At 48.2% G+C, this 19,796-nt stretch overlaps 1 protein-coding gene across 1 annotated transcript; it reads right to left on the bottom strand.

Annotated features, from left to right (window-relative positions):
• Nucleotides 1–6,290: 6,290 nt before the first annotated feature.
• Nucleotides 6,291–8,231, bottom strand: LOC308216980 (serine/threonine-protein kinase SBK2-like; the record flags this gene model as incomplete). The annotated part of the gene is made up of 3 exons (XM_080609680.1): nucleotides 6,291–6,860; nucleotides 7,111–7,313; nucleotides 8,045–8,231. 3 exons carry the CDS (start codon nucleotides 8,229–8,231, stop codon nucleotides 6,291–6,293), a joined length of 960 nt encoding a protein of 319 aa, XP_080465806.1.
• Between the last annotated feature and the right edge of the window lie 11,565 nt (nucleotides 8,232–19,796).

Here is a 19,796-nt window from a genome sequence, read left to right as displayed (position 1 = left end):
GTAAACTGAAGAAAAGGTGGAAGGAAGTCAAGGCTCTTGTTTCAAGAAATACAGTCCTAAGCTGAAGTCCAAGGTGTAGGAGCTAATGGTAAGAAGGGGTGGAAAGGAAAATGAGAACTCAGGATCAAGTCTTCCAATTCTGTGTCTAACTCTGAGAGAACAGTGATATGCCTTACTGGTTAAGGAGACCTGAAGTCAGGATTAATGAATACAGTTCCCAGCTTACTGGGTGACCTGACTTACAGCTCAGGACTTTTCCCTGTGTCCAGACTTCTCATCAGTGAGGCTTCCACCCATTGAACCAAAGCTATTCTTGGTTGTGGGTGGCCAGTTACCTTCCCCCCATCATTCCCTTGGCCAGTGCCACATACCATGTGCCATAAACTCATCTCTCTCCCGCAGTGACAGAAGAAAAGGAAAGGACAGGCGCATCCTGTTACAGCCAGATCTCTGCCAACCCTATCCAGTTCCTGACATGCCCTTATGCAGTCAGGAACCAGTGGGAGGGTGGCAGGCTTCTCAGGGGCAGAATCGCTGCCTATTGTGGCTCTCACTTAATCCTCAGATTTCCATTATGGAGCAGTACAGAAGAGACCAACCAGTTAAGCAGTTCCTGGGGTAGCCTAGCAACAGTAAACTCAAACAGAGGTTGGCAATGGTTATCTTCAAAGACAAGCACAGAGTCACCAGGAGGCCCAGCACCCCTCTGCCCTAACCTTCTCCAGCACTGGGAATAGAAGCCGCCCAGCCTGCCTGCTGAAGTCCACTCCTACCCTGCTACCAGCAGCACCCAAACAGCAGCTGCTCTTCTTGGAAGTGCTTAGTTATGTTTCTAGATGAGCAATAAGCAGTCTTGGTGGGGTAAAGGTGCTGCAGTCTTCTCTGAAGTACTATGATCAGTATGGGTATAACCTGAGGACACAAGCGCATGCCTCTTCTTGCTACAGCTCCCCACATAAGCAGTGATTCAAATGAGTCATGAGTGAGAGTAGCACCTCTCACAGCCCAACGAAAGGAGCCATCAAGTTGCACACTAAGCACCCTTTATTGCTTCTTGAGAGAGCAAAGCCTTACAAGGTTTTGTATCAAGGGATACCTCTTCTGCAGCAGGATGACCCCCATAAAAGCGAAATAAAGTGGATGGGCAAGTGATACAGAAGCAGGGCTGGAGGAGTGACAAAGATGGACGAAAAGCAAGCAAGGGAGAGAAAAGAAATAGCACCACAAAAGGAAGACCCCTCAAAGCTCCTCAGGAGCTGAAGGAGGGAAAATAACCAGCTGAGCCAGGTGCAGAGTAGCTCTGGGGACAAAGCAAGGGGACTCAGATCTGTCTGTTTCAAGTGGCTGTTTGCAGACATGTCAGCAGCAATCATGGCAACAAGACTGTTTTTCCTGAAGCCAGTGCTAAATAGCTAGATGTCAGGTACAAACTAAATAACATACTGTTATACCACTCAAGATATGAATTCTTTCTCACTATCTGCTAAGAAATCTGTCAGCAAAGCTCAGGTGGAAGCTGCACTCCCAGTTAGCACACAGAAGGTGGCTATCAGGGCCTAAAGCGAGAGCAGAAGCCTCATGTGATTTAACCCTGAGATACAGGAGCCAGCCAGAGACATGTGTCCTCAGTGGGGTGCAGCTTGTAAACAGCAAAGAAGGGTTAGAAGTGCAATTAGTCTGTATGACAACTGTGACCACCTTCTGTCACCACGCTGGGCCAGGCCAAATCCCCCTTCCTCCCTCTCTTGCACAAAGCTGGGCCAAGACACAGGGCTTATAAACATACTCAGCTGCCTGTCAGCCCAGGGTAAAACAACAAACACACTCACAGCAACAGGCAGGGCTGTATATGGGCAACCCCAGACTATTGGCTGGCGTGGCTGGCTGTCAGATCTTGAACAGACTGTAAGTTGGGAAGTCTAGGATACTGGAGAATCATTGCGGGATTTAGTAGTGGTCAGTTCTCTTCTTGTGGTCAGCACTGACACAGATAGCCCAGCACAACACAAGAAGAACTAAAATTATAGTAGCAAGATACTGTGCAACCCAAGCTACAGGATGTGGGAAACACCAAGGGAGAGATCAAACACCTTTGATCTCTCTTATCTAAGGCACTTCCCTCCAGTTCATGCATCTCCACTCAGGCTAACAGCTGAAACTCCACGAGCCATTGCATGTTTCCCAGTCAGGAACCATGTGTCTTCTGATCCAGCCACTTTCAATCCTATAGCTCTTCGTCCTTGGCATGACAATGTGGGGTTTTATGACTTCTCATGGCTTCTCAGCTACAAGCAGCTCTAGAAGACATCAGCTGGGTTGCAGTTGTTGCCAAAATGTTCCTACATAAGTAAGAAGGAAAGGCAACAAATTCCACCATCTCTTTCCATCCCTGTGCTCAGAAGGACAGTTGTTCACAACAGGGTCATATTTTGTGGGTTTTTTTTATCAAAGGTCCTGCCTGTTTTGTCATTGAAGTGAAAGTCAAAACTCAAGAATAAGCAGTGTTGGCGGAGGCAGGCACAGGCACTGTATGTCTTGCATTTGCTTTGTCACATTCCCTGAGATGCTTTCCCCCACTCATTTTTGGGTCTCTCTACAGTCTCCTGCCTACAGACCCGGCATCTGTGTGCAGAGATGGAAGGGTCACACACGATGTCAGCATGCAGTCTTGCTCAGGAAACAAGGTTACATGGGAACTCTGGGGAATATGGAGAATTATTCCTTTGCTGCCCTTCCTAAAAAACTTCAGTCACAGTTCCACTAACGATATCTTACAGTGTTTAAGTGAGAAGGGATGGAAGTAACATTGTGTCAGTCAACAAGGCAGAAAGATTATATGCTCCAAGCTTCTAGAAATTACACCAAAAGCCTAACTAGAGAGGTCCCGAAGGCTGGACCTCTGCCTTGCCTTTGGTCACTGGGTCAGCCAGTCCAATAGAGTGACTTTCATTAGTCTTCATATAGAAGGAGGAAATGACATTGGCTCTGCTATCCACCCTGGTCCTACCCTCCCCTTTCTGTCTTGAGTCCAGCCAGCATCACAACATGGTCTATGTGCTGGGGGCATTGCTGATCTGTGGTTAGCCCAGATAATTTGCTTAAGTGTTCTCTTCAATAATCAACATTTTAATTCTGAGATGACTCAGCTGTGCCACTGTTTGAGCATTATCATAGCCTGGGTTAATCACGTTCCTATCTGCCTGCAATTTCACAGCTCCGTGTAGCAGAGCTTCCACTTCCACTTTTTCTTACCAACACTTCCTAACTGGAAGGAGTGTTATGACTAAGGGATATGTTCAATTAATGGGTCCAGTCTCAACCCATCACCCTGCCCCTGCAATACCAAAGTGCTGGCAAACACTTTCCATGCACTCTGAAGGTTCTTGTTTGCATCACAGTCGCCAGGTTGCTGCTGATCATGACTATTCAGGAGCGTACACACAGAATAGGGAGCAGAATCTGTAGTGAGGTGCACTAGGGAATCCAGAAACACAGGCCATGTGTCCTACCAAAAGCCGTCGGATCCATGTCCCTATCCTGTGCATGCAGTATGCTGCACTAGGCACTAGGACCTGGATTCACACTTCTTGGACCACAGATGCTGCTGCCAGAACTCACATAGTCTGGCGAGCTCTGTAATTACCCAATTTATCTCTTCGTTCCACCCTGGAGAGGAGTGAAGTACCGGGTCTTTCCCTCCCCTTTGGGGCCACCTGATGCCTCTTCGGGTATGACACCAGATCCTAGTGCCTGCCTTAGCTGAAATGTTACCCTTTACAGCGCTGGGCACCCGGCCACCACCACCTCCTGCACCAGCGGCTGCGCGTGCGAAGGGCCAGCATGTTTGCACGCAGCTCCGTTCCATTCAGCCTCTCCCAGCAGCTGCTCTGGCGGTGATGGGGACAAGCAGATCTGTTTTCAGACCCCCTGGGGGGGCTTCAACAGGTCTGTTTATTCACTGATTTAAGAAATACAGCTGCAGTTACGGTTAAGCCACTGAGGAAACGAGACCAGGTTGGGGGCTTGGCTCGGGGCAGGTCTTCTGCCACTGTGCACGCTGCTGTGCTTGCTCCATTGCTACCCTCCTCGTACCACCATCACGCATATGGTGCAGCCACAGTGCTGATTTCATCACTTAGCTACGTATCACACAACTTCCTGAAGCAGAAACCCCTTCTGCCAAAGTCTTAAGGTTCTGTGATAAAGCAGAAAGAATAACAATCCTCTTCATTGCCACTGCTCCCTGTCAGTAGCTTCTGTCACATCGTCTTTGTCAGGCGGCACTGAATCCCTGATCCTCATCAACATGATTGGCTTCTGCAAGAAGACATTCTTGGTTCTGTTGAAATTAGACAATTTATCTGCTTCCCCAAAGATGTCAGTGTTCCACCTGTAGTGGTTTTGTATTTACCTTCAAATCATGGATAGAAATGTTGACCGTTTTCAACTATTGATCCCTGCAGAAACCAACCAAAATAACCAAACAGCATTTCCAGCTGACAATTATTTCTCCTGTCCACTAAAAGTTCTCAGTTCACTTAACTATGCTTTATTGACTCGGCATAGTACATCTTCTTAATCAATACAGCATACTCTTAATTTCCTTTATATCAATAGGTCATGTCTTACAAATTGTGGACTGTAACGCTATGAGTTTACTTTATCGAACACGACTTTTTTAGCAAACAATGCTGAGTATCATATTCCAAAGGGCATGTTTCTAACCTGTTATCAGCATATATGATCTATGTTCTAACTTGTTATCAGCAATCATCTGTATCACATTTTCCACTATTTTTCATCAGATAGTTGTAAGCTCCCTGGCCTTTAGAACCATTAGGGCTTTTCCACTTTAAACACAGCTACAGTGTTGGTACCTTAACACTCCTGTGCTATTCCTACAGTGATCAAAGAGTAATTAAAGCCAAATCTCAACAGGCCAAAGCTGTGCAGCATCTATTATCTTTTGGGGTAATGAAAGATTATAAAATATGGAAGTGGACAGAAGAAAACTGTATCTTGAACAGGTCAAGCACAATGATGGTTGATAAGGTAGGTTGGGGAGCTGGAAGAAAGACACGAGGGATAAATGATGTAGAGAGCAGGAAAAGTAAAAAAGAGTAGTATGAAGGTGATGTTGCTGAGAGAAGGATGCATGAAAGGTGTCTACCAGGTGATGCGTAGTAGAAAGGGAAAGTTAATGAGGAAGATAAGTAATAGTAGAATTCCATTGGGTGAGAAGACACTGGCAAAAGACAGTTGGACATTGGGCAACTACGGAAGAGTGTGTGCAGGAAAGGGTCTGAGGTGAAAAAAAAGCTGGGATGCTAGAAAGTATGGTGCTGGACCAGTTCATGTTTTAAAGTTACTAAGCCATTGAGAATGGAAACTAAGATGGGCATGTTTCCAGCAACTGGGTCAGGCTAGGAGCTGGGAAGGATTACCAACAGCATAATCCTGGGGACTGGAAAGAGGTAGTAAAGTAAGAAGAGCTTCTAACCTCTAATTCTCTACTTGCTACCTCTTTCCAGGATTAAAATGTGCACCTAGAAGGACAGTGGGGGATTAGGAGATATGCATTACCAGAGAAGGGTTAAAGTGGTGATAAGAAATGGGAGAAGGAAGATCTTAGAACGGTAACCGGGCATCTAAGAGCATGAAGGACATTCTCTTAGGATCTGAAAGCAATAGGGGGAAGGAGGTGTGCTCAACTCCATCATCAGTGCCCAGCTACCATCTGCAGCCACATGCTGGGAGCTTCCCACCACCTCACCAGCCTGAAGCCACCCTTCAAGGGTCCTGGTGAAAGCCCAGGCAGCATCTAGGGGTGGTCTCTGCTGTGTGCGGGTTGTCCTGAGATGGCAGCAAGCTCTGTCATGCCCCTGCTTTCCCACATCAACCAGGCCGCACAGACATTTTATTATGAAGGAAAAAAAGCCACATACATAAACACAAAAGTACATACTTTGCTCTATTTTGAGACAAGGCAGGTGCTGCAGCACCTGGAAAACACCCTGGAGTCTCTGTGGCCAGGAAGCGAGTGAGTGCTTCACACGTGGACAGTAATTTCCAAAAGAAAGATATTTTCAAGCCCCAAGGAAGCACAAGTTGGTGCCACTGGGCAGCACTGAACCATGGGGTGAGTTGGAGAAGGAGCTTGGCTCCATGGCAGCAGAGAAGTTGCTCTCTGGATCACCATGGCCTCTCACACCCAGGCCACCATGGTGCCCCAGACTCCGAAGTCCCTTGCAGGGTGAGACTTGCCATCTTGCCCCTATGGGGAGCACACTCTAGGGCTTCACTGCAGCCTCCTGGCTGTTGCCATCCTCCAGCCGCCAAGGGCAATCGACATAGCGCAGCACCCCACTGACGGGGCAACGCTTGGCAGGATCTAGGGCTAGCAGGCTCCGCAGCATCAGGGCAGCCTCAGCTGTCAGGCGTTTCCAGTGGCGGGGCAGGTCCTCTTCCAGGCCTGTTTCCTGCCACTGCATGAAGTCCTCAAAGAAAGGGTCATCTGGCAGGCTCTGCTCCCAGGGGAAGTAGCCGGTCAGCAGGCAGAAGAGCAGCACGCCAAAGGCCCAGGCGTCCAAGCTGGTGTCAATGGGCACTCCCTGGGCATCAGCGGTGTTGCTCAGCTCCGGGGCAGTATAGGGGATTACCCCGGCCACCAGTTTGAGCTTGGTACCCTTGGGCCGTGTAAGCCCGAAGTCAGTCAGCTTGATGCGCCGACACTCAGGGTCGAAAAGCAGCACGTTCTCAGGCTTGATGTCACGGTACACGAGCCCTCGGCTGTGGATGAACTCCAGCGCGCTCACGAGCTGCTTGGCACACTGCTTAGCGGCTGGCTCGGGGATCCCATCCTGCCCACAGAGACAGACAGGCAGTGCAGCACACTCATGACACCCTGGCAGCCCTGCTAGCTATGCTTCCACCTCCCTGCTCTGCACTGGGGAAGACCTTCGTATTTCTGGTGTTGCAAGCCTGAAGCTGTTTCAATGCTGTAGACACCAATGCAACAGCCCATTGCCCTTACCTCCCTCTGACCCAGCCAGCCCGCACAGTGGACAAATGCTACAGCCCCAGTCCCCATTGCCTTGTATCAGCACTCACCCGGGGTTTGATGATAGAGATGAGATCTTTGTGCAGTGCTGGTTCGTAGAGGAAACCATAGTACTGACTGGACTCAATGGCAATTCCAAACATGCTGATGATGGCAGGGTGGGTGGCGAGGGAGAGTGCCACACAATACTCATACAGGAAGGTGTGCAGCTTGGTACTGGCTTTGGGTAGCAGCTTGAGAGCCATAGGAGTCCCTGAGAATGGAAAGAGTGGGTTAGACTCCCCTCAAAGTCACTCTCCTCAAGGCAAACTGAGAGGGCACTGAGCAGCCATGGGGCTGGACACTCACAGCCACAGGGAGGTCTCTGACCCAAAGCTTTGTGTGGATATATCCTGTGGACACCAGATCTGGGATCAGGTATCGCCATTGGTGTGGGTTTTGAGCCAGTCAGTGCACGGGAGCACTGGGCAGCACAAGGGAAACTCAGGCTACGTGGGCCCATCAGTCTGAACTGGGAGTACTGGCAAAGAGTAGTGTCAGGGCCCTGTGGGCACTCTTAGGCACCTTAACAGCCTTGGCCAACTCCACCTAAGACCTCTACTCACACCCTCTGTCCACAGGCCTTAGAACACCATTTAAGCTCAGGCCTGGGGCTTCACTCCTTGCCTGAGCTACGTGGTGGGAGTGCTGTTTTCCAGCTATATCACATCCGTGTCAATGCCTAGTCCTATTGATCCTGACTTGTGGATTGACTTCCCAGCTTGACCCTGCACCTGCCTCATCACTATAACTTTGCCTGATGTTCTGGGCTGTCCCCTGGGCACAATGGGATGCTGCCTGGCTGGGGAGGTCCTGTCCTCAGCGTTCCCCGGGAAACCCCCATGGTGCATGGTGCCTGGCCCCAGGGAACCACCAGCCCACCCAACACCCTGGTGAGTGAAGAGACAAGGCATAGCGGTTCACAGGGCACAGTCAGCTCCTTACCTCTCTGCCTGTGGGTCACTAGCATCACGTGGCCATACTTTCCCCTGCCCAGCTCCCGAATAACCTCATAGTGCTCAGCCACCTCGGTGCGCACCAGGCTCTGAGCCGTGATCTCCAGGAGCTCCTCTAGCATGGCTGGTGCCGCTGTCCCTGCCGCTGCTGCAGCCACAGCTGAGCTCTCAGCCATCGATAAGTGCTGCAGAAACACCACAGCCCAAGTCAGGGACATCACAACATGCACAGAGAAAACCAGATAAAACTCACCACACAAACCATGCCGTGGCAGCAAGTGCTTCTGCCACTTGGAGCCTGAGTGCTTTCACAGCTGTGCTAGAGCTGAGCTTGTGCTTTTATACAGTACACCCCTGAGCAAAGCCTCTCATCATGTAACAGGTTCCCATGTTGAAGAGAACCTCCATCAACCCTCTAATCCTTTCTGGCCTCCAGACAGATGTGTTTGACTCTTTAACTGCAGTCCTGGAGCCTCTCTTTTCAAGGACCTGGATCACCTTTCTGTCTCAGCTGTACTAAAGCTTGGCTTTCAGGCCTCCTCTTATTCTAGTCTCCAAGGCGGTAGGCAACAAGCAAAAACATAACAGTCCCTGATTATCAAACATGAGAGACCCAGTCATCTTACTCTCCTTAGCCTACTGCAGCAAGACCATGTCTCTCTACTCAGAAACCCACCCTCACTTCTTACTGAAGAAAGTCCTTGAGGTAGCAGCAGAGACAGACTTGCTCCTTAGGCAGCGGCACAGCTAGCCCATGACAAAAAAGGGATTACTAGTCAGGCAGTGTGCTCAGAGCAAGCCAAAGGGAACTCAGTACCTCACATGCCTGCTGACATTTCTGACCCAAAGTCACTCATCTGTGCAGCCAAGAAACCTGGGCAGGAAGGAAGCTTGGACATCAATGGCATTCTGACCTACAGCCAGCTGCTTCAGACCCATTTCAGAGAAATGCTTTTTGAGCCCCCCAGCCAGCTACAAGGCAACATTTTAAGGCACGTATGGAAGTACTCTTCCCCCGACTACCTCCCTGTGCTCTGAACACAGGCACCCTGGTCCTGGGAGACCCTCCTGGCTTTGGAGCAAGGTCACAGAACCAAAGTCACAGCATGGTTGAGGTCAGAAGGTACCTCCACAGATCACCTAGTACAGTTTCCTGCTCAGAGGAAGGTTAACTATAGCAGATTGCTCTGGACTATATTCAGCCCAGTTCTGATTATCTCCAAGGATGGAGACTCCACAACTGCTCTGGGCAACTTGTTCCAGTGTTCAATCACCTTTAAGGAAAAAAAGTTTTTTCTTATGCTTAAATAGCAATTCTGTATTTGAGGCCTACTGCCTTTTGTCTTGTCACTCAACACCAGTAAGAAGACTCTGGCAGTGCCTTTTTTACAGGTATTTATACACATCAAGATGATCACATCAAGCTTTCTGCTTTTGAGGCTAAACAAGTCCCAGCTCTCTTAGCATCTCCTTGTATAAGAGATGCTTCACTATCTTAATCATTTTCACAGACTGGATTCATTCCACTATTGTCCACATCTCTTCTCACTGAGAAGCCCAGAACTGGACCCAGATGTGGCCTCACTAGTGCCGAGTAGAGAGGAAGGATCATCTCCACTGACCTACTGGTAACACTGCCTAATGCAGCCCGGGGTGCGACCCAGCAACCCAAGAGCATGAGGGTTGCAGCATTCTCGGATGTGTCGTAAACAGTGTGCAGAGAGACAGAGCTCTACTGTAAAACTGGTGGCTCACCTCTACACCTACAAACTCATGACCTCTTCCCATCAAACATTCTGACACACGACACCTTCAGTGCTCACATTGCTAAAAAGGAAGATGGCATCCTGGGAATATGAGTGGGAGCAGAAAGTATGAAGCCTTTTCCCTTAGTTTTTACATTGTTCTGTCTGTGACCAGAGCTTATTACAGTTCCTTCAATGTTCAATTTCTAATAATTTTCAATTAATCTGGTCATTCCTAAGAATCCACTAATTTAGCAACAGAATTATTTAAAACTAGGAAAACTACAAAAGGGCTGGATTTATACATGAGACTGAGACTGCCTGTGGCAAAGTCCCCTTTCTTTTCCCTTCCCTCTTTCCTAGACTGCAAGTCTTATCCAGTTCAGAAGTACAAAGTAATTTGCCCTGCTTTTCTTCAAAGGCTTTGGCTTGGTGTGAGAGCCAACAGTAGTGAAAGTTAGTAAAGTCCACGGGGAGTTCAACAATGAACTAGTGTACGCACAGGAGGGAATGAATGGAAGGCTGGTGAGAAACTCACAGCGAAAGACAGTCCGGAAAGCATTTTAGAGATTTTGCTTTGATGTCCTCCTGCTTGCTGCCCAGCCAAACTGGTGTTGCCACATTTAAGTGTTAAAACAGATAGCTGAAACAGCATTTTAAAGAGACCTAGCTAGGAATATGGAGAAAAAAACGCTTAAAGCGTAATAGACTTTTGAAAGACATAGACCTCCCTTGATGTTAAGTAGGTTAAAGCCACACTAAGCATGGAGTGAAACAATACGAGAGATGTCTGCTTGTCTTGTGCAGAACACATTAGATTTATATTTGGGGGGAGGGGAAAAACCCAACTAAAAGATCTCTTCTGTAAGACAGTGTTTCTCCTATATCAAATTCATGGTCATGGACAAGTTCTCGTCAGCAGAAGGTTCACAATCTTCTGAGATAACTTTATTTCTCAAACTTGAGTTAGATAAAATTTCTTCCCTTGTAGGCTGGCCACCTGTTAGTGCTATCCAACCCAAAGGTTAGAATATTCTCAGTGCATCCACTCACTGTATTAATCAATAATGATGTAATTTTAAAATACTTATTAATTTTATTTGTATTGAATTATTATCTGATTCATCTATTGTATTTTTAAATGATTCATTACTTCTATTTACTGTATAAAAACTTCCTTTTGTAAATGGGAGGCTATGCTTCTCTGAATATTCTTGGTTCTTACTCCAGCTTTGGGAGTCAAAACATTTCAGCCCATAAGCTTTTGCAGTTAAAAATAATCCCCAAAACTCTTTTGTCCTTCCACTCCACGTTTCAAGTGAACTGCAGTATAGGTGCCAAAGATCCTTACTTTCATGCATGGCCCCACTGGCATAGGAGGGCAGATTGTTTAGGTACAGAATAGAGCATCAAAGTAAAATAGCCAGCATGGAAAAAAAGATCAGCCAGAGGATATGGGTAGAGTGTCTTGTGAGACAATGACAATACTGCGGGTCTGATGAGGGCTCCATATGAAGGAAGCTCCAGCTGCAGTCACTCCAGAAAAGTCTGCAGGCTTTGGCCATTGCTGCCCTTGAGGAAACAGATTACACTACACAGTCCATACTTCAGGAAATAGCAAAAGCTGTCAGGTCTTTCTCTGAGATAACACTGCCATTAGATAGAAAGCTAAGTGAGGTCCAGATTTGGGTCACCAGTGGGTAGAGCATGTCTGGGTACTCTGTACCTACCTCTGTTACCTTCTAGAGTGCCATCTGCCTTTTGCAGAGTGACAAACACAGAGGAGGAGGCCACCAGGGCTCTGGCCAGGATGCACCGTTTTGCTGCGCTGTATTGGAGTCAGCAGGCAGGGTCCTATTCAAAACTGTTCTTTCATCCACTATCCTTCCTGTGCTTCATCCCTGCTATAGGTCTTATTTCAAGGCTGTTAACATGTGAGAAACCCTAATTCCCCACAAGAGTTTCTCATTACAGCAGCAATAAATTCACATCCTTTCCACCACCAGGAGATGCCTTCCAACTTCCTGAGGAAGGAGCTGAGGAGGAGCTAGCCTATGGAGACACAGTGTCTTAGCTAGGTAATGTTATTCTGGTTCTTCAACCAAAATGATTAATAAATTTGGTCCACAAAAGCACTCCATACATGTCAAGATTACACAAGAGTGTAATCTCTGTATAACAGAAATAGTGCTATGATGGCAGAATCACAGAGGTGTTTAGGCTGGAAGGGGATCTTTGGACATCAGCCAATCCGATTCCTCAGCTCAAGCAGCAGCAGCTGAAGCAGGTTATACAGGAAGGTGTCCAGTCAGGTTTTTAGTATCTCCACAGATGGAGATTCCACAGCCTCTTTGGTTGACACACCGAGAAGCTGCACTGCCTCATATATCCATCATGACTCCAGAGTTTTTCCAAATTACTGAGGACACTGGGGGAAAAGCTCCACTTCCTCTTCACGTCCCTTTCTGGGTGTTGCCTGCTGCGTTTCTGCCTAAATACTTTTACACCAGCTTTTATAAATCCCATTTTGCTCAAATAGATTTAGTGTATCAAGTAATTCAGATCACTTGGTGTCTGTTATCCAACCACACAGTCACTCTGTCTAGGGGCTGTGGAAGGACCCTATCTGTGGAGGTTTCCCATCAACCTCTAAATCACTGGTGGGAGTTTGGAGCAGTTCTCAGCCCAGTATTGGTTCAAACAGCACCTGCCAGAAACATCCCATTCATTGACCATTCTCTGAAAGCTGTCTGTACAAATTAATCATGCCATTGGTCAAAATCAATAAGCCTCAGATTTTTATTGGATTTAAAAATAAGCACAGTACAGTGGAAATTATTGTCTTTTACTGGTGTCCTAACTCCACATAATTAATTTTGTTTGATCCTGACCCTGTTAGAATACTTCTATCTTTGTCATTGATCTAGAAGAAAGCACTGAAATCATCCAGAAAATGTTTGTAAATGACACAAAATGGGTTTGGGTAGATAATGCATTACTTGATAAAACTAGTGCATGCACATACACACATACGAAAGTTTTTCAAATTACCAAAGAATTCAGGAATTTAGCCTGGCATTGCATGACAGGAAACAAAAACATCACATTAATAAAATAAATCTATGTTTTTCACGTTGCTTTGTAAATAAAATCGGCACTATGTAAACCCAGAAATGTAGATCTGGTATAGCCTCACTTTGCAGGCCTTAATATATAGGATGATACAGACTTGCAATAGAAAGAATCTACAGTGATATAGATATACATCTATAAGGATACAGATGCAACCCCAGAAGATTAGCGCTACAAGGGTTACTGACGTTACTTTTGCATTTACTTTGCTGAAGAGAATGTCCAAGAAGTGTCAGACACAGGAATCAGCAGCAGCAAGAGGCAAAACAGCATTTTTCTGATGCTAAATTAGGAAAAAAAATAAAAATAGACATAGGCACTCAGCTTTACATAGAGACAGATCATAATAAGAGATCTGTTCTGAGGCGAAGTGCCTCCTACAGTGAACTCCGGTTTCTGCAAAGGTTCCTACACACAGATGCCCTGAGACAGTCTGAAATTTAATCTCTGAAAATCAGCTGAGGTAGGAAAGCTGTATTTCTGAAAAGCTGGCCACCTGCTGACGACATCTTCACTAGAACTGAAAATACTGTGCACCAGTGGGGTTTGTGTTTTGATCAGAAATCCATTCCTTCCATGTGCTCTGCTTTGCATTCTTATTTATTTACTTTTCTGTGATTTTTTTATAATGTTAAAAACATACTGATGTGAAAGGATGGTTTCTAGGGTAAATTTCCTGAACTTCTCCGGAGGCTAGCTGATGGGCAAACAGAACTAGCTACTGGATGCTTTCTATATTTTAATGGTATCACTGAAACCACAGTTCAGCAAGCTTGAGCTGGTGTTCATGGTTTGATGGAAAAAGGACTAGAGAAGAACCATGAGAATGACAGAATGACAGTGGGGCTTCCAATTACAGGGGAAACTTCCAGGGGAGCAGTCTTTTTAGCTTATCAAACAGAGAGCAAAGAAGTTACTCCACCATCTATGTGTACCTTTGTGGGCACTAGAATTTCACTACAAGGGGTTTTCCTTTAGTAAAAACATTATAATTAATAAAAGCTTTATAATAAAACCAATAGCTGAAGCTGAAATGAGACAATTTCAGACCTTAGTTGCAGTGCATATTTTGTGAAGAAGGATATTTATCCTTGCAAATCTCATCAAACAGCGTGGAAGAATATCCTTCCATCTCTGGAAGTTTCAACTCAAGAACGGCACTATTTTTTTCCCTATAAGGTCCACTCTAGTGCAGACCACGTTTTATACACGCAAGGGATCTGAACAGGTTATCGCTGTGGTTGTTTATGGCCCTTTTGTGGGCAGGTTTATGGGCTTCTTTCTGAAAGTGGTCAACAGGCTAGTGCTTAATCTCACCGTGGAGAACTGCATCACCCTCCCTTACAGAAACGCGTATAGCTCTTTCTCGGGCAGAAACACCTAACAGCCTCCCCATAAAGAGCCCTGTAAGCCTCTCCCCGGCAAGCAGTATACCACAATCTCCATCCACACAGCAGCCTCCTCGGGCAGAAGATGACACACGCAGTCTCAGTGGGACCAAGCCCCATCACGCCCTCCTCCCAAGCAACCAGCCAGTACTAGGGCACCATCCCACCGGACACAACTAGACAAAAAGCAACCTTTTGGGGCAGAGCCACCCAAGGAGTTCACCATCAACCAGATGTGGGAAATGGGTGCACTCCACGTTGCGCCGGCACACTACGCCAGAGTTTCCAAAACCAATTTGTGAGGAGTGGGTGCCCTTCTATGCTCCTGTCCAGTCTCCTTCATCCCGCTACGGCTGTAACTTCTCTTCCCACACTCGTTCCCTGTTCGCACGAAGCCGCTCACCTTCTCCAGGAGCACAGCACCGACAGCCAGCCGTGGACTCCCTCGCTTCTCCCGCCGCAGCCTCTAGGCTGGGTTCAGCCTGCACGGAGCAGCCGGAGGGGGCTGCCAGGCATTACGGGGCTAAGCGTGACGCTCCGCCCCTTCCCCCTGCCTCTGGTCCTGGGGGCACTCTGCCTCCCTGCTGAAGGTGACCTCCAGGAGGGAAGAAAAGAGGGGGAGCCGGGGGAGAAAAGGGGGTATCCATCTGCCCTGCCTATGGAGAGGGAGGTGTGGCGTGGATCAGAGTGAGTGGTTGTTTCTGCTCCGGCCATACCATCATAAGCCCAAGGGACCCTTCAGCAGACCCACCCTTGTCAGCCCTTCCCTTCAGCTTGGGCTCTCATTACAGCTGAGGGAGCAAAGCAGCTCCCTGAGCTGGTGCATGGGCCTTGCTCTGGGGCTGTGCCAAGTAAGAGTCCCTGATGGCAGGGCTCAGAATGACTGTGGGCTGCCGGAGCTTGCCCTTGGCTACTAAGACAGCCTGTGTCAGCATTAGAGACCAGGCGCAAACTACAATTGGTTCAATGTCCCTTCAAGGGGCCCAGCGGGTCAGACTCCTCACACACACCATTACTACAGAGCATTATGATGAAGCTGAAATTATTAATGACAACTACAGTGACTTGCAGGCATTTCACCCGTTCCCAGTACCTGCTCCCAGGCTATAGTCATGTGCCAAAGTCTGCTTTCTTCCACGTGAGTGTGGACAGGAAAGCAGCTCCTGGGGTCATGGACACAATGCACGTCCTAGATCTTGGCTCTGAGGCAGTTTTTTCCTCCTGAGGAGACAGAACAGTTTGTGTATCTGCAGCAGTGATGCGTGCAGCTGTGGCACAGGCCTCCCTGTTCCCTAGAGCTGGGGCCGTGCAGAGGACCTGTAGGGCTTGCGCTGCCCTGTTAAGCCTCTGCGCTCCCTCTGGGGGCACAGTTTCATGAGGAAGGCTGAGAGGACAGAGGTAAAAGACAATGTCCCAGAAGAGAGCAGAGCAGCCCCATAACCGTAAGTACTCTAGGTCTCCAGCGCAGGTAATTTCCCTCTGTTCAGAGAGCAGGCAAGAAGATTCAGTCCTGAGTAGCAGTGAGGCTCCCAGCTGTCCCTGTGCTTCTGGAGAAGATGTGGGGAGCGAGGTTGTGATGCTGATGGCCTACAGGTCTAGTGCCACTCCAGGCTGCTCCTTCACACTCATTCTTGAAGGATGCTCCACAGGCTGGGAAAGGCTTTCAATGTGCTGGGTTAAAGCAGATGCAGTGAAGGGACCTATTCAAGAAGGACTCCCACATCTCTTTAATACTTCCTTCTCTTCCCTTATCCCTCTTCCATAGCATACACACAACAGCCCACTTCACTCCCATTAGAATAACAACAGTTCTTCAGGTACACACCATACACAGCTCTAAAGGATCAGGGTTGTTAGTACTCAAGCCAGATGATACCAGAGGTACGGTTGCAACTGGAACACTGCCCTTTCACAGAGAAATTTGCCTGCTCCAGCAAGCACCCGAACAGCCCCTGAGGAGACTGGCTATTCCAACACACCGTCAGTCAGCAGGACACTCAGTTTCTCCAGTGTTGGCTTTAGTGTGAACCCTTTTTCACAGTATCCCTGGCTAATGACTCTGGTGCTTTCCACAGGAGGTGAGCTGGGTGAGGAGGTTTGTACTCCTGTTTCAGAGTTACACAAACCCACATCATTCTGTGCTACGAGAGGCACCAACAGCATCCAGAGTGATGGAAGATTTGATGCCATTTGAACCCAAGAGAGCACTTTTTGGTGGTATGGAGGCTTATTAGCAAGGGCGTGTGATGGAAAGCTGCTGAAATTCAGACATCAAGCTCCTTTACCAGAATCTAAATGGCACTCGTGTTTCAGTTTATCTGTATATATTCAACTGGACCATAAGCATTTACCCAGTGCATCACTGATGGCAGCTTTTCATACCATCACTATGCCTTAATTTCTAGCACTCAGTTTCACTCAGCCCTTTTCAGAGCCAGCTTTGCCTGATAGTGAGATGGGAATAGCTCTTTGACTTTCCCCATTGCCTTCCTACTCCCTCTACTAACAATTCTGTGAGCTGCCAACACTTTCCTCCTCTTCAGCTTCAGCAGGCAGGCAAGCAAGCAGGGTGTTACAGGGTGCTGCAGGGTCCTACAGGGTGAGGGGCGCCTCCTGGACAGAGAGGTGAGGCCCTGGGCTCTCCTCAGCACAGGCAGGGTACTCAGAGGAGTCTGCCAGCTGCGCCGACCATTTGTGCTGAGGTCATTCGGAGCTACCCCATCGCTGAGGAATCTGCTGGCCTCCTTCCTGACAGTGCCGTACAGCGTCCCACCTCGCCTGCCAGCTATCACAGCATGCTCGTGCTGAGCTCCCCAGAGGTACTTCCCAGCCATGCTCCCCAGCTTTAGCAAAGCCCCTCGCACCCAAAGCCTCTGGTCACCCACTGACCACCATATCTGCTTCAAACACCCTGCGCTGGGTGCACAGCGGTTGCAAGAGGCAGTGCTAATCCACTGGAATCTGTGAGCACTGATCCAAATGCCTCAGAGCAATGCTGAGGCGGTGCCCTTCCACCCCAGCACAGGGAGAGGCACTCACAATAGCTGTATTTTTAACTTTTTCCATTGTAATCTCTCCCAGCCTGTCCCCCAGGGCTTAAAACAATATACAATAACCAGTGTTTAGGATGTACATTAGCCTCCTTCCTGAAGCTCAATGACTTTCTTGTCATCACAGGTACAGCCAGGCACTGCCCAGGTGGCAGAGCGGGCTTTTCCCATAGTTTTGCACAAGGTGAGAGCAGGACAGGCCCAGGGATAGACTTGGGTTCAGCTGAGCTCACTCATCAGGTGAGCTTGTGGTGATGAAGCAGGCCCAAGGTCCAGCTGAGAAGCTGCGGGTCAGGGTCAGTCCCAGCAGTGGTAGCTAGTGCCAAACACAGCCTGATTGCCAGGCAGGTCTGAGGTCAAGCCACGAAGTCAGTCCATATGCCAGGCTCCAGACACACAGTGTCTATGGACAGACTCAGCTGTGAAAGAGATGGAGGTAACCATGATACAGTTCAGGCAAAGACTAAAAGCCCGGGACTGAGCTGAAATGGGGCTCCTGGTCCCATGGGCAAAGGTTGCAGGTGGAGGCTGGTCAAGGCCATCAAGACCTATCAGTGCCCTTGGGACAAGACAAAACTATGGCTCCTGCCTACCTCTCGATTTTTCAGCAGGTTCATGTCTGCCTCTAACAATGGGCTGGAAGGCAAAGGATGCTTCTACTCCCTGAGGAACACTGATCCCTCCTGTGCTTCCTCACCTCATTTCTACAGCTTCATCTTCACAGGGCAGCCGGCCAAGTGCCCTGCAAAGTGTCTTCCACCAACCAGCCCCTAGGGACCACTGCTGCTGGGACAGTGTCCCAGTGTCACTGTCTCATCTAATGCCAAGGCACTGCACAGGCTTCTCTTTGGGCTGTCCACAAAATTAGGAGGGAGAGAGAGGTCCCACATGGAGTGCCAGCAGCGAGTGCCTACTTTCTGACACATCTGGGTGGCCAGGGAAGGGCTGGGAATGCTCATGGGTGAACATTTGGAGCACGCAGGTCAGCTGGGCTCTGGTACTGGCCAGGGGTATCATAGTATCACAGTGCCAGGAGGCCCTTCTTGAGGCCAGTTTGTGCTTCCCCAGGGCAGCTTCAGCCAAGGTCATTCCTAGAAAAATACTCTCCTGGAGTAATGATTGGACTTGATGATCTTAAAGGTCTTTTCCAACCTAGTTCATTCTGTGATTCTGTGATTCTATGAAAGACATCCAATGACATAGGCTCCTGGCTGCCTGCAACCCTGCCTTCTTCTCTAAAGAAAAGACGACAGATGAGAGAAGCCATATTAGCTATAATAAATAGATATAAGAAAACCTTGAGGGGAATAAATAAGGTGAAAATAAATTACTGCTCACTGTCTCTTCAAAGGATAAGCCACGAGAACTAGGGGCAAGTCCAAGCAAGTGCAAGGCTTCCTCCTGCAGCACACCTTCAGCTATGGACACCTTGCCTAGGGAGAGTGTGGGTAATAAACGCTTATGTGGTTTCATAAAATAACTGGATAGAGATGCTGCAGAGGAAATGCACAATTAAATACAAAGAGTCAACATCTGTCTCAGGCTGCTGGAGGCTAGGAGTATATATGGGGGATTTACTACATCCTTCCTTGCTCTTTTATTTTCCACAAAGGATTTGCCACTGGACAGTCTCACAGGCAGGATATATCATTAAATAGTGTTTTATTCTGATCTGGCTCAGCCATTCTCATTCATTGCACTAATGAAATGTTCATTATGCTGCAGCACCCCTCGAGCACAGCTAGCAAGGCAATAAACTCCATGGCCCTCCTGTGCAACCACTTCTCCCAAAAGAGCCCCATACCTGCTATTTAAATAGCTGGTGAGTGATTGTCTGTCCTGGGCTAGCTCATCACCTCTGCAGTCTCTCCCTGCCAGGGTGACAGCCTTCAGATATGTCAATCTCCTTAACCTGATGAGACGTTGTTGCATGGACATGCACGGCAGGGATAGGGATTTCAACTTCAACATCCCTGCTACCACAGTTCACAGAGAAAAAAAGAGGCAGGACAGCTGTGGCAGCCTTGGGGCAGGCTGCCATCCCTGCTAGTGTGGTTTTACATTCCTGCTGTAGGAAGGTAAACCCTGTAGGAGCTGTAGGACCTGTCTACTGCTGTGGTCTCTGGAGATATTTCTGTTTACATAGCCCATGCAGGGAGCTTCCCTCTCAGGGATAATCTGCAGGCACAACACAAGCTATAGGATATCCAGCTGTGCTCTGTCCCCAGGGGAGCTCAGGTACAGTTTAAGTCTTCCAGAGAGGAGATTTCATCAGCCTCTGTGACCACATGAGAACAGGCTTCACTCACGGGAGGTTCAAAGTCCTCCCTCATCAGAGAGTCAGAGAGAGCTGAGGATGCAGGGATGTTAGCAGGGATTGTTCCAGAGATAAAAGGAACTGATGCTCCAGACTAACCCTGAGCCGC

This window comes from Psittacula echo (assembly GCF_963264785.1).
Source record: "Psittacula echo genome assembly, chromosome: 2".
Lineage (NCBI taxonomy): Eukaryota > Metazoa > Chordata > Aves > Psittaciformes > Psittacidae > Psittacula > Psittacula echo.
Note: the sequence above shows the minus strand (reverse complement) of the source record. Positions and strands in the feature narration are given on the sequence as shown.